This window comes from Caretta caretta, chromosome 5, assembly GCF_965140235.1.
Source record: "Caretta caretta isolate rCarCar2 chromosome 5, rCarCar1.hap1, whole genome shotgun sequence".
NCBI lineage: Eukaryota > Metazoa > Chordata > Testudines > Cheloniidae > Caretta > Caretta caretta.
The window spans coordinates 49,640,639-49,656,433 of NC_134210.1; the positions used below are offsets into that span (position 1 = coordinate 49,640,639).

Here is a 15,795-nt window from a genome sequence, read left to right on the forward strand (position 1 = left end):
CTTCCATTGTTCCAAGATCCAGGGGTTTGGGTCTTTGATGATTTTGTAACAAATTGGTTAGGATATTATTCTCAAGCCTCCCCAGTAAAGGGGGTGTGTAGGGCTTGGCGGGATATTTTGGGGGAAAGACGTCTCCAAGTGGGCTCTTTCCCTGTTCTTTGTTTAAAACGCTTGGTGCTGGCGGCATACTGTTCAAGGCCAAGGGAAAGTTTGTACGTTGGGGAAGTTTTTAACCTAAGCTGGTAAGAATAAGCTTAGGGGGTCTTTCATGCGGGTCCCCACATATGTACCCTAGAGTACAGAGTGGGGAAGGAATCCTGAAACGGACCGTGAAATCTGCTCTCCCCCCATTAAATCTGGTCTTTTGTGTTTTACCCTATACTGTACAGATTTCACGGGGAGGGGAGGGGGGACCAACGTTTCTCAAATTAGAGCGTCCTGACCCAAATGGGAGTTACGAGGGTGGGGAGGTCACAAGGTTATTTTAGGAGGGTCGCGGTGTTGCCATCCTCACTTCTACGCTGCCTTCAGAGCTGGATGGCCAGAGAGCAGCAGTCACTGACTGAGGGTCCAGCTCGGCAGACAGCAGCCCAGAAGTAAAGTTAGCAATATCATACCATTCCATCTTTACTTCTGCACTGCTGCTGGCAGTGACTCTGCCTTCAGAGCTGGGCTCCCGATGCCAGCAGCCGCCGCTCTCCCGCTGCCCAGCTCTGAAGGCAGAGCCTCCGCCAGCAGCAGCAGCAGCACAGAAGTAAGGGTAGCAGCACCGCAACCCCCTACAATTACCTTGCAACCCCTCCATAACTCCTTTTTCGGTCAGGATCCCTACCGTTACAACACTATGAAATTTCAGATTTAAATAGCTGAAATCATGAAAATTACACTTTCAAAAAATCCTAAGACCATGACTAAAATGGACCGTGAATTTGGTAGGGTCCTAATGATAATAGAGGCACAGCACAGAATCTCCCGCGTGCAGTCATCAGGGGATTTCAGACACAGGCCAAATCTACCCTAGAAACTTTTCCTAGTATAGCAATGTCAGTTACAGGTACAAAATTTTTGTGGCATTTCTATCCCAGCAAATGCCACTAGTGTAGCTACAGTTATACAACATAATAGTTCTTTTGCCTGTATAGTTTATTTCACCCAGGGAACAGATATATGCTATATCAGCAAAAGCACCTGGTTGTTGCATCTGCACTAGGAGGGTTTGCTACTATGCCTGCAAACCTTTTCTAGTTTAGCCACAGCTTCAGTTATGTTTGCTTGTTTGGGCAATTCCAACAAGTTGTGAGGCAACACGGGGTCTGTTAGCAGAATGATATTTCCCTTCCATTTCTATAGTAGCCAAACACTCAGAAGTTGTCTAGCTTATTATTATTGTTGTTATTGTCTACTGAGCACTGAAAATGTGCCTAATGCAGAGAGCTTAGGATCTCAAAAACAAATACCGAGAAGAAATAGAAACTGCCATAATGGAGCAGACCCTAGGCTCATCCAGTTCAATAGCCCATTGCCATCAGAGGTCAGTACCAGATGTTTCTGAGGAAGATGCAAGAAACCTTCTAAATCCCCAGTAGTCAGAGACTGGTTTAACCACTGAAATATGAAGCCTGTTTCAAAATTTGTTAGCACTAGCAACTGTAACTCTCGATATTTTTGTTATCTCTACAAATGTCCAATCCCTTTTCGAACAGCCCTTTAAAATTTGAAATGGGGTGGGATATGGAGTGGGGGATACCAGAAATATCTTCCATGCTAACTAAATTATGCATCCAGTATTCCCAATATTTCCCCAAATCCGTGAAGGCAAATACATGTGTTTTGCCAATTCCTCCACCTTTCTTTCTCAAAATATCAAATTTTAACACAAATTAAGCGAAAAAGTCATGTACACAATTTTTTTGTTCAATTTAGAGCAAGGATACAATGTGGATAAGCTGGGTGTGAATAACTGAGATTTATCAGGAATGGCTACTACCACAGGAAGTACTAGTAAAGAGAATTATGCCAGTAAACAAAGAAAAGTAGATAAGATCTAAAATGTCATGAAATAATGAATACTGTTCAGAAAAGTAGATGATAAATGCAATGGGTATGAATTCTCTACCAGCTTCTCATACAAGAACTATTCCTAAGAAATAATTATGACATATTTATGAAACAGGAAATCAATGTTGTTTATGCTAGAAAATTAAACATGAGCATAGGCTACTTCCTTTGCTATATCTATAATTGATTTTCAAGGTGAATAACATTCATGAAAATTCAGAAACAGAAAATTATGTTGCTTCTACTAATGGTTCCAAACTTTAAAGAACATTATTTACCTTGAAAATTATTATGGTTTGTGACAAAGGAAGTAGAAATTATTATTTCATTAATAGCACATTTACAGTCATCCAGACAATCTTAACTCCACCCTGTAGCAGACCCCTGAGAACATCCATCCATCACCCATGGGTCTTCAAAATGTATGGGTGAGTCCCAGAGCCTGTTCCCCACAAATTCTACCCCACCAACAAAATAGGGGACACGTTGTGCAGGGATCCTTGCGGAGATTTCCTCGCCTGGCCCAGACCTCTCCCACAGGTTTTTGCCCATGAGACGGGTCTATTTGGGCTGATAGGTTTTTTTCAGCAATTTCTACAGAGCCCTTAATCTCTATTCTGCTCTACAGGGGTTTTCTATAAAGGGAATAAAAAGTACCTATCGCAGGAAGTATTTTAAAATATGAATTCTAGAGCTGCTTGAAAAAATCCAATTTTTTTGAAATTTTTTGGCCAGTTCTAACAAATGCTGTGCCTTAAGTCCACATTAGTGATTAGCATCCTGTAGGGTTTCTTTTTCAGAAATACAGGCTACATATTATTTTAAAAAAAGGGGGGGGGGTATTTGAATGCATGGAGTCTCCCTTAGCTCTGGTTGCGACTGTGAAGCAGAACATCATGACCCCTCATGTATTATGTATGTGCGTAGCTGGTGACATTGCTTTCTGTGTGTACAAACAGCCACATATTACAATAATAATTTATGCTTCCTGAAAGGATCATGTTTTTATTAACTGTTCCTTTTTTCAAGTTTAAATAATGCGGCTAACAAGTTCTGATCTGTGTGATTGTATTAAATTCCTGGATTGTTTAGAACACTCAGTAGCCAATTCAATTCCTCCCTTTATCCAACCCATTTTATACACTTACAAAGGGATTACAAGAACTGGTTCCAAATACCAAAACTCTTATGAATAAATTATTCTTTTGACTGTATTTCCATCAAACCATATGTCTCTAAATACTCATTAAAAAAAATGAGGTCCAAAAACACCATAAGGTAGAATAATTTCCTCCATCAATGTCATTCTAAAGTCATTTTCTTTGAATAAACACTCTGGAAATAGATAACAGCAGCCCTTTGAAAACTAACAATTCAAACAAACAGTTCTTTTGTCTGATAAATGTGTAGTCCTAACGTAGGTACTCTTTCAGTAACTGATAAGCAACCAATTAGTGAACAAATCATGTATATTAGCAGTTCTTAGCCTGGGATAAGAGAAAGGTAAGGTATTAGTTATACAAGATTTTTTAAAAAGAAACATAAGAAACAAAATAAAACCATACACATAGAAATGAGAGGAAAAGGACACAGTGAAGGGAAAAGGAAAAAAAACATGCAGTGTAGACAAAGAAGTTGACAGAACTAAAGTCAATCAGCATATATGCTATGAGTGCAGGGGACTGGACTAGATGACCTCTCAAGGTCCCTTCCAGTCCTATAATTATAGCGCGCACACACACACACAAAATGCTGCTCAGGAATTTGTAAACTTATCAAGTTGTTGAGAGAGATGCTCCCTGACAACTTTGATTACATGCTCTTTGGGACAAGGACTACCTTTTGGTTGGGTGTTCACACAAAGCCTAGCACAATGGGACCCTGATTATCCATGTTTGGAGAGGGGTCCCCAGGCACAGATGAAATGCAAATAATGAATAATAAGGGACCCATTCAGACATTTTTCATTGGAGCTAAAAAGGATCAAGAATAAGAGAGCTCATATAGGTTATGAAAAAGCAACCCAGTATAACTACAACAATGTAGCTAATACAAATGCCCATGATGCAGAGACACTGCAACAGTACAAAGAGGAATTGCACTGGTGCAATTTACATCAGTAAGTTAGCAGAGCAAGTCACCTTGGTGCAAGGTCCATCTTACCATTGCAGTGCACCTACAATGTGGGGTTTGCAGAGCTGTAGCTACACTGGTGTACATACCCTGGTGCAAAAAAAAACCAAAACAAGAGACAGCTGTATAGAATAGTGGCACTATGAGAAAAGCTGTTCAGGACACTCCAAATCAGAAGGGATCAACAGGAGTAATCAGAGTTCATTTTCCTGAGTGAATAGATATATTCTCTTCTTGATTTATGTATGTAATTCCTATTAGTGTTAGCAAGAGATTTGCACACATATAAAGAAGAATATACCCTATCTTGCCAAATAAATACAATTCAAGCCTTTGCACTACTACATTCATGACTATAGAAGTGAGGGCCCGCACCAATCGTGCTACCAATTGTGGGGAGTTTTATTCAGGAACCAGCAAAAAGAGAATCACTGCTAATTTTAACAACCATGATACAGGTATAAGGTGAGAGGTGGTTTCACAGATAGATAAGTACCACATTAGAGACTGTCACCACTGCCTTGAAATGCACCCAGAAACAAATGGGAAGTCAGAACAGAACTTTAAGTAAAGCTGTTATGTGCTCAGAACAGTTCACCATGCATAGGTGGGAGGGATCCTGCACATGCTGATGCTTCCATGTGGTCTTCAAGGAGGATGGACTAGCTCAGAGGTGGGGAAACTCCGGCCCGTGGGACTGTCCGGCCCAGCCCCCGAGCTCCCAGCCAGGGAGGCTAGCCCCCAGCCCCTTCCCTGTTGTCCCCACTCCCCCACAGCCTCAGCTCGTCGTGCCACCAGTGCTCTGGGCAGCGGGGATGCGAGCTCCTGCGGGCAACACAGCTGTGAGAGCCTCCAGCCTGCTACAGTGCTCTACACTGCACAGCAGCGTGGTTGCCAGTCCTGGTGCTTTGAGCGGCATGGTAAGGGGGTGTGGAGCGGGGGGGGGGAGGGAGGAGAGGTTGGATAAGGGGCAGGAAGTCCCGGGAGGGCGCGGTCAGGGGACAAGGAGCAGAAGGGGTTGGCTTGGTCAGAGGTTCTGACAGAAGTAGTCAGAGGACGAGAGTCAGGCTGTTTGGTGAGGCATCGCCTTCCCTACCCAGCCCTCCATACAGTTTTGGAACCCCAATGTGGCCCTCAGGCCAAAAAGTTTGTCCACCCTTGGACTACCTATTGACCATTAGTTACTGGCTAAAACAGAAACACAGATTACAAGGAAAATCTAAAACACAGAAAGTATCCACACAACATAACTGATAATGAAACACATTTGGGGCAAAGTGATCACATATTTCAAACAATTACATTTAATGCAGTAGTTGGGACACATTTCCCAGCTTTATCACTGCATTTGAGGCTTGTCAGTCTCAAACAAAGTGGAAAGCAAGTGCAAAAGGTATGAAAACAAAAGGTAAAGTGAAGCCCTTTCAGACTCTTCTGGTAGTGAGTAGTGCAATATTCAGAATGAAAGGAGCATTTTGAAGTAAACTTGCTGGACAGTAACTAAAAATTAAAGGAAGAGTCCAGTGATACTTAGATGGAAGCTGCTATTTTCACAGGAGTGCCTAATACTGGCTGAGACAGTCTCATGACCCTATGACTTTAAAACTCAGTCGGCCTAGTGGAAGTAACTGAAGCTGCAGCACGTTTAGTGTGGGCAGGTGCCATAGAATCATAGAATATCAGGGTTGGAAGGGACCCCAGAAGGTCATCTAGTCCAACCCCCTGCTCGAAGCAGGACCAATTCCCAGTTAAATCATCCCAGCCAGGGCTTTGTCAAGCCTGACCTTAAAAACCTCTAAGGAAGGAGATTCTACCACCTCCCTAGGTAACGCATTCCAGTGTTTCACCACCCTCATAGTGAAAAAGTTTTTCCTAATATCCAATCTAAACCTCCCCCACTGCAACTTGAGACCATTACTCCTCGTTCTGTCATCTGCTACCATTGAGAACAGTCTAGAGCCATCCTCTTTGGAACCCCCTTTCAGGTAGTTGAAAGCAGCTATCAAATCCCCCCTCATTCTTCTCTTCTGCAGGCTAAACAATCCCAGCTCCCTCAGCCTCTCCTCATAAGTCATGTGTTCTAGACCCCTAATCATTTTTGTTGCCCTTCACTGGACTCTCTCCAATTTATCCACATCCTTCTTGTAGTGTGGGGCCCAAAACTGGACACAGTACTCCAGACGAGGCCTCACCAATGTCGAATAGAGGGGAACGATCACGTCCCTCGATCTGCTCGCTATGCCCCTACTTATACATCCCAAAATGCCATTGGCCTTCTTGGCAACAAGGGCACACTGCTGACTCATATCCAGCTTCTCGTCCACTGTCACCATGCAAGTGTCCCAACACAGCCCTGGCTTTCTACCTCAGAATATAGCTATGCCTACTGATACTTTAGACATGGGTCTCGCTACAACCCCAAACTGAAACCCACTGAAGTAATGAGAGGATTCCCATGGCCTTCTGTGGCCTTGGCTTAAGCCCTTGATTAGAAACTATGCTCAACTACAATGTAGTTTAGTGATGTGAACCAATGTTTACTACACATGAGAAGGAAACAACTGAACACACACTTTCTTATTGCCGAAGCCAGCAACTCTCCGTACATGCGTGCACTAATTCAATGCACCACACAAGCCACTCTACTTTTTTTTTTTAAAACTCTAATCAGGTATATCCCTAATATCAAATTTTGTAGGGAAAAATAATCCTATGAATTAAAACCATTTTTTAAAACAGATTTCCAATCTCCTGAAAAACCTTTTTTCAAAAAGAACACCCCAGAGCAGTACGAAATCCACTACTATCTACACACATAGTGGAATTAAAAAAGTCTTGAAACAATTCACACCAGAGAGTGCAATAAATATAACTGGGTGAAATTCAGTGCTTGTGTTTCCCAAATATCTTTTTTCAGCTTAGGTTCACATGGGGTTGCTTGTCTTCAAATTCTGAACAATTTCAAATACTCAAAACAAAACTCAGCCAAACGTACCAGATCATCAGTGGAAAACACGTGAAGCCATGAAGTTTCACACGGCTTACAAGCAAAGCTATAAATCCGCTGGGTCTAAAGAAAAAGTTCATGCTCCTCAGCAAACCTAACCCTAGTTGTGTGTTTGTAAATAAACCTGAAACTGACATTTCACCTGATTTAATGACAAAAGTTTTAGTAATACTGCTCAAATAAAGTACCATGGCTATTTTTCATTCTACGTTCTCTCAGCACACAACCGGCCACTAAAAAATCCCATGCTCCCCTAGCAGAGAATATTAATATATTAATGAGGACTCCATCTTGTATAGGGTAGCCCTGAAACTTATAGAATATGTATTCTTCAAGGGGTCAATGCAATCCTAAGCGAGGCATCACTATTGACTGTAGCGTGGTAAACAATATGCATAGTCACTAGTTAGAATTCCTGTACTGTGACATTCTTTTGCCTGTTTCATGACATCATAATTTTTTTTTGTGGGTCTAAAGAAAAATTTCACGCTCCTCAGCACCAGGGCCAGCTCGAGGTTTTTTGCCGCCCCAAGCTCCAAGAGCACAACTAAACAAGCAAAAAAAAAAAAAAAAAAGGGATGGCCGGAATGATGCCGCCCCTGAAATTGTGCCGCCCTGAGCATGTGCTTGCTTTGCTGGTGCCTAGAGCCGGTCCTGCTCAGCAAGCATTATAATAATCCTTAGTTTTTTTTGAAGCACCAAAATTGTCATCAGTTGTAGACAGGCATTATTCATCAAAAGGACTAAATTCACAGTGAGAGTCAAGGTACAAAAGATTCTTTGACAGACTGAATTACAATAACAATATGATGATACAGGAACAAACTGAAGCCTTGATTTCCCTTCTCTGAAATGTAAGTTGCCCATCATAACAGTAAAATAAAACCACAGGGAATCTGCTATGAAAGGTCACAAACACTAGTTTGAATTGTACAGGTAGAGGCAAATTACAGTTAAAAGCTTTTCAGTGAAAAATCCTACCGTCTTCTGAACAATTTCCAAGGACGTTCCATGTAGGTGGCAGCTCTTCATGAGCTATGGCCAGCATCATATCATGATCCAGTGACTGCAAATCTTCCACAGTTAGCCCAAACTTACTGAGTAGTGTCTGGTGACTAGTAGAAGTGACGCAGTCAAAGTGGCTAACCAGAAAATGAGATAACTTGCAAGACAGATTCTGTTTGTAAGTGACAGAGCAGCAGCCCAGGGTCACAGGTGAATATCCCTTCGTGTACATGAACACAGAGACTGAAACTGTTTCTTGGCATCCATGGCCTGAAATATAACGTAGATCAATCATTAACACATTAGCTACTTTTAGAATATATATTGCTCTTCCCTCATCTCTTGTTTAACCTAAGAAATACTTCGAAAATGTATTTGACATTGCTTTATTTTATTTCCCTCCATTTAAATCTATTTGTTAAAGGGAATCTATCACTCACATTTGGTCACAAATTTAAAACTTACTATACTGATAACAAATGTCCTCCCAGTTATATGGATGTATTTGGTTTCAAAACCAGCCTTTCCAGTCCTGGGTACTTTAAGATGGTCTGCTTAAAAACACATCTCAGATTACAGTAAGTGCTGAATGCCCTAATTCAAAAGCATGAGGTGGCTTAGGGCATTTCAACACCTACAGTAATTTAAGAGAAAAAAAAAGAAAAAAGAGATGTGAAATGGTAAATTTAAATTATCTGAGTCCTAGAATTCCTTTAACAGTCTTGGTTCTACCCTGCAAAGTCCTCAGTATTCATCAGCAGGATTGAAAGTGGGAGATGGGTAAGTAGTCATTGGCAGACCACATCTGAGCATGGGTGCTAGTTGAACAGATCCCAGCATGCACATTTTGGGACCAAGCACAGCTAGGTACCTCCAACCCCATGCCCAAAGCACATCTGCTAGGTCACAGTGAGTGAGAGTAGGGAGGGGGGAACAGAACCGGGGGCAGTGAATAGACAGGGCAGCAGATGTCACCTGCAGGGTAGCAGATGTTGACATGTAAATTAAAGATGTAACAGTCATATGAATGGAAAAATCACAACTTTCAGTGGAGGACCAGTATAGATGGTGACTCGCCCCCAGTGGCAACTTTTTCTATACCTCCCTTCTGCTCTCCTAGCAAGATCAGCCCATTGTGACTGCTGTCACCAACCACAGAAACAGTTCTTTGGGTCAGAAGCAAGAAAAATGATGACAGCAAAAAAGGGATTCCTGAGGAACAAGGAGTGGGAGCACCAGGAGTTTTTTTTTTTAAACATGGATTTTATACCCACTGACCTCCCTAGAAGCTTTCCACAAATGTATGTCTCTATTTATGCAACCACATTTTTGACAACACGGATTTAAAGCAATTTTAAGTTTTCAATTTATGGCTGGAATTTTCACAGGTGCCCAGCTGTGTTAGGAGCCCACTGTCCTAGACACCTAACTCCCTCAGGCTCTTTTGATAACCCCAGGGTTAGTTTCAAAGATAGTTATCTAAATGTGATGTCTTAGAAATATCTCTACAAGAGCTGTGCACTGTTCTTAAACTTCTCACATGAGTGAATGCTGAAACCTACTGATACTATTTTAAAGGGTAGATTTTAAAACAATGTAGGTATGCGTCTGATTTCTGCATACTACAATTGTTCATACAAATCAGGTAAATTAAATACACAAGAAAATGGGCAAGTAAACAAGGAACAGTGATAGCAGTCGTCTTTAAACATAAAATGATACAAAGTACTTTTATTTGGCAACTTTACTAAGTAAAGTTTTGTTACAATATAAAGACTATTCAACCCTCAATCTTTGTTTTAAATCACCCATTATTTTCTGTAGGAATAGACAGAAAGTTGAGTGTAGTCTATGGCTTTATGTTTTTATTTCTTGTTCAAAAACAAATTCATTCCTCTATAAAAAAATTAGTTTGATACCCTGGAATAAAACATGACATTTCTTCCATTTTATTCCATGATAATCTCTTCCCATTTAGTGAATTAAAGAAGCAGTCATGGGACAGCACAGAATTTTTCCTTTTCATCAACTGCCGGTTTTCAGAATCTAAATCTCCTCTAGTTATTGCATAAGTAAATAGGAACAAGTAACAAGCAGAGCCTACTGCACTGGAAGACTGTATTTATATCTGCTATTTACTAACAAACGGAACGTTCACAAATAAGATTTTTTTTAAAAACAATCAGTTTCCATATTATAGCAGCCAAGGAGATAATCTCTTTTTAAGGCAGTAAATGGGGTGTCAGGCTAGTCCAGGTTCACACCCTTCATTGTGAAGCACCAGGATCATATGTTTGCATCCCACTCCTCTTCCACATACATCATCAGCTTAGGCAATGTTCCAAATACAAGTGTTGATGACTTCTTACTACAAGACTTCAAATCAGAAGAGAATTAAGAAGTGATGCTCCCCAGTCCTGCTCTTAGGGATGGTGGCCCTAGCTGCAAGGTGACTCCAACCCAGGTCTTGATGTAGCACTACATTCATGGGCGCCACAACAATTCCAAAAGTCAAATAAGTATGGGCATTTCTCACCCCACCAGAAACAAGAGGGTTCACTTGCTCACCAACAAGGGTGTTTCTCATTCTTTGTTCTACAACCCAAAGAAACAACACTGAAAGGCCAAGGCCATAAAAACAAGCACTTAAAATGCAGAGGCAGGTCTAGGCACTTAACCTGAATGCTGCCTCCTTGGATCTCCCTCCCATAATATAATCTCTTCACATCATTCGTCAAATGATACAATGCAGGCTGGAATTGTCCACAAAACGCCATACCCAGCAAGCCACAGAGCAGCACACACATAACCCAGACCTGGACAAATCCACAGTTCTCAGTAAAATCCCCAGATCAAGCCAAGATTGAAGAACTGGACGATCTTAACCACTACATTCTGGGATGGCCCACAGACTGACACAGAGGGGTTCTGCAGGCTTCAGAAGTCCAGTAGCAAAAGGCCTGAGCTAAGACTTGGCTTGTTTTGTAGACATCACAGAGGCTTAATCATCAAGTCACATCTGAAGACCACATGCACTGTACTGCTCCCCCATTGCAAACAATATATATAGTGTTGCAAAAAGCACAAGAGGGCAGAAACAAGACTAACCACACAAACTCATCCCCAAAGCCCACCCCACCGTACCATGTTTCCCATTATAAAAACTTAATAAGAAAACACAAGTATGTCAAACTATCAGATTTTAATTCACATCAAAAAGGAAAGTGGGGGTGGAACAGAGAAATAAAAATGTGATATAACAACAGTGCTCACCTGGAATGATGGACTGAAGAGCACTATCATTAATTCGCTCCGCAAACGTTATGTGTCTCTGAGTGGATCCATTGTAAACAAAGTAACATTCAGCATCTTCTCGGAGGTAAGTATCTTTGTCAAACTTTGCATACACAGTCATCTGTCCCTGAAAAGGGAAAATAACTTTGTATACACCCAGCAGTGTTCTAACAGCCAATAAGCCTACTAATATATATTTCAGATTTTAAAAGTTTACTGGTTAATTTTTCAGCTCTACAACATAACAGTAGTTCAAATAAAAATCTGCTATTATCCATCCCTGTTCAGAAGGCAATACTATATTTATCAAACTGTAATGGATAGGATTAATTTTTAAAAAATATTTTAACTAATTCCTGTAATCACAATTCATACCTACAGAAGAATATCCAACTTTTAACCAAGCATAAATAAATGGGTCAAAATAAGTAGGCCAATCAACCAATATATTTTAATATTCATGAGAACATTCTATTAAAAATAAAAAATGTCTGCATTCTGAAATTTATTTTATGCTAATTTATTTCAGAATTTTCTTCAAATGAAACAATCTTATTGTTAACACTTGGTTGACCAAAAAAAGCACTAATATCTCCCTCTAGTACAGTGGTTCCCAAACTTTAACAACTTGTGAACCCCTTTCACTAAAATGTCAAGTCTCACAAACCCCCTCCTAAAAATGAATATTTCCAGGGATTCTCTCCTTTACCAGAGTATAAATTATAAAAGCAGTGACCTTGGAAATATAAAATTTGTTTTTATGACATGCTTATTACACACTATGTATTATTAAATTATTTATCATTACAGTCTTTTTATTACATTATGAAAACGGCAACACTCTTCCAAGATTTCACTTTCGTAGCTTGTATCACTTTGAATAAGCCTATTATAAGACAAGGCTCCTATGTTTCATCAAGGAGTATCAGATGTGAAACAGCATGAAGGTATTTAAGAAGCCAGCTCAAAGAGTTCCTCCTACACAAGCATTCAGGTCTTGAGCAGTCCAGGCAAACAACGCACGTTACAACAAATCTTAAACTTGTTCTTCATAATAATTTTAAAAACAATACTAGCTGCCTATTTAATTTTAAGAACACCAAAAAATATCCAACTCCATTTCTATTTCTTATAAGGAGTCTTGAAGTTTAAATCTCCTCAGTGTGATAGATACGCTTGCTTTGATCTGCTTAGCTCTTGGAAGTCCAGGGGCTCCGGGCTGCTAGCCCCATGCTGCCTGGGGTCCCTAGGGACAGCTCTGTCCACCATTTGGGAATTTTTCCCTGAGAACCCCCTGTAACATTTCACGAACCCCAGTTTGGGAACCACTGCTCTAGTACAATTGTGCAAGATCGAAGAAATATGATGTCCCAGAGATAGCCACCCTTTTTGTTTTATTTTTTAAATAATCAATAGAAAGTAACAAGCCAAGAAAAAGCCACTGTACAATAGCTTCAAAAAAAGCACAGGAAAGGGATCTGAAAGCAGCAAACAATAACAAATGTCTGCAACGTCTGAGGGAGGAAATTTAGATGAAGATGCATTTCCTAAAAGAGAAGAACAGCTTGCTTCACAAGGGTTGCTGGTCGCCACGATTACTTTTAATAAGCCACAGACAGAATTGTCCTAACATGTCGCTAAACGTGTATTTTCTATCTCCGCAATAAGACACTTTCCCTGCGCCAGTCGCTGATAACTTTGGCAGGCCCGGTTGCAGTCAACAGACTAGTAGCATACAGGTGTGGGCAGCTGTGAGATGCCAGCAGCAGCTGTGCTTTCTATTTATTTGCTACCTGCATGAGTGAGATATCAGCTAAAATCACCACCACCTGTGGGACAATGGTGCCACTATCCAGTGCCATTGCCCTATATTCATAGTTTCATGCAACCAAGCAATTTTCTCCTCATTTCTCTCACATCTTGCGGGCCCTATTCACCCTGCAGGTGCTGTGAGCAGTGCCATGCACAAGTCATCCCAAGCAGAAGTGTCAAGTCTTGTTTAAAACTTTGTGGGAGCAAAAGGAGGGAGTTCTGAATCTTAACTTTTGCTTTTCGTTGTGCCTGTGCTGACAATGGTATCTGTGCATGGTTTATCTGTAGCTGCTGTCGCTGTGGCCTGGAGGGGTTCTCCCTTCACACTTGTCAAGGTTCCTTCCCCACTCTGAACTCTAGGGTACATATGTGAGGACCAGCATGAAAGACCCCCTAAGCTTATTCTTACCAGCTTAGGTTAAAACTTCCCCAACGTACAAACTTTGCCTTGGCCTTGAACAATATGCTGCCACCACCAAGCATTTTAAACAAAGAACAGGGAAAGAGCCCACTTGGAGATGTCTTCCCCCAAAATATCCCCCCAAGCCCTACACCCTCTTTCCTGGAGAAGGCTTGATAATAATCCTCTCCAATTTGTACAAGTCAACACAGACCCAAACCCTTGGATCTTAAGAACAATGAAAAAGCAATCAGGTCCTTAAAAGAAGAATTTTAATTAAAGAAAAGGTAAAAGAATCACCTCTGTAAAATCAGGATGGAAAATACTTTACAGGGTATTCAGATTCAAAACACAGAGGATCCCCCTCTGGGCAAAACCTTAAAGTTACAGAAAACAGGAATAAACCTCCTTCTTAACACAGGGAAAATTCACATAAAACAAAAGATAAACTAATCCGCCTTGCTTGGTTTACCTATACTGGTTGAAATACTGGAGACTTGGATTAGGATGGGTTGGAGAAGATGGATTTCTGTCTGGCCTCTCGCAGTCCCAAGAGAGAACAAACATGTGTAAATAAAGAGCACAAACAAAAGTCTTCCGCCCCCTCCCCCAAGATTTGAAAGTATCTTGTTCCCTTATTGGTCCTTTGGGTCAGGTGCCAGCCAGGTTAGCTGAGCTTCTTAACCCTTTACAGGTAACAGGATGTTGCCTCTGGCCAGGAGGAATTTTATAGCACTGTATACAGGAAGGTGGTCACCCTTCCCTTTATATTTATGACAACACTTGAGCCAGATAAGGACGGGAAAGAAGCAGACTCAGGATGACCTGTTCAGGAAGATCCTGCAACCCAGTGCTGTATCAAAGCGTGAAGAGAGGGCCTGGAGGATGAATCATGCGGACTATGGAGAAGGAAAGAACAGAGAGGAGAAAGGTCCAGGAGTCCCAGCAGGAAGAGGCCAGGAAGCTGCATCAGGACATAATGGGGCTTCTCTGGCAGCAAATGCAGATGCTGCAGACTCTTGTGGACCTACAGATTCAATGTTAGGCTCACCTCCCTTTGCAGGCCATGGAGAACTGCAGTGTAGCACCTCTCTACATGCCTCCCTCCACTATTCCACATGGCACCCCTGTCCCTACCATTCCACACTAAGGACAACCACAGCTTCACACACACTGACCTGTGAGAGCCATGACTAATGTATGTGTAGCTAAAATGGACATGAATGTTCCTTCCCCTTCTCTAAACTTTGTGATATAAATTTATTAAAGTTTTAATGTATTTGTTTTTAACTTGCACAGAATTTTTAAAGTATTTTCATCACTCAATAAAACTCTATTGTTTGTAAAACAATTAATCGCTATTAGTTCCCAATATATGCTGCAGAATGCCTGGTGGTAGTGAAAGCACCCACTTAGCTGTACTTGTATACTTTGACAGAACTCATAGGATGAGTGACACATGCAAGGATATAATCATAAATCTGCAACAAGCACCACAAAATTAATAGATACATTGACAGTGTTATATTCACAGATGAGCATCAAGCGCCACATAATTCCTCACAGGCCCCCAAACTGCAGGGCCAGGTAGAGCATAGTACGCCACAACACATTACTATGGCTCACTGGTAAAGTGCTCTTTCAAAGCCTCCCTAAACCATTGAGCCACTGCATGGCTGTTCAAACTCAGCAAACAGCCGCCCCACCTTCCCCCCCTATCCTGTGGCAACTTCTTCCCGTTTACTTCACAGATGTTATGCAGGACATGGCAGGCAGCTATAACCATTGGACTACTTTTCTCAGTGAGATACTGTCTTGTCAGTAAGCAACGTCAGCATCCCTTCAGTTTACTAAAAGCCAATTCAGCTGTCATTCTGCACTTGCTAAGCCTGTAGATCAGTGGTTCCCAAACTTTAACAACTTGTGAACCCCTTTCACTAAAATGTCAAGTCTCACAAGCCCCCTCCTAAAAATGAATATTTCCAGGGATTCCCTCCTTTACCGGAGTACAAATTATAAAAGCAGTGACCTTGGAAATATAAAATTTGTTTTTATGACATGCTTATTACACGCTATTTATTATTAT

The 15,795-nt window shown here is 41.2% G+C and overlaps 1 protein-coding gene across 15 annotated transcripts in view; it reads right to left on the reverse strand.

Moving 5' to 3' along the window:
- ARHGEF28 (Rho guanine nucleotide exchange factor 28) overlaps positions 1-15,795 on the reverse strand; it is a 197,951-nt gene that overhangs the window by 136,022 nt on the left and 46,134 nt on the right. For 7 of the 15 annotated variants that reach the window (XR_007356563.2, XM_048849301.2, XM_048849302.2 and 4 more), the window contains 2 exons: positions 11,477-11,624; positions 8,180-8,473 (listed from right to left, as the gene is read on the reverse strand). The exons of 2 other annotated variants lie outside the window; for them this stretch is intronic. Coding sequence is in view for 11 of the 13 variants with exons in the window: in XM_048849301.2 (XP_048705258.2) it covers positions 8,180-8,473; positions 11,477-11,624 (442 nt within the window). In the remaining 2 variants the exon portion in view is untranslated. Of the gene's footprint in view, positions 1-8,179; positions 8,474-11,476; positions 11,625-15,795 lie in introns of those variants that run through there. 6 more of the 15 variants (XM_075128538.1, XM_048849309.2, XM_048849307.2 and 3 more) reach the window with 4 other exon arrangements.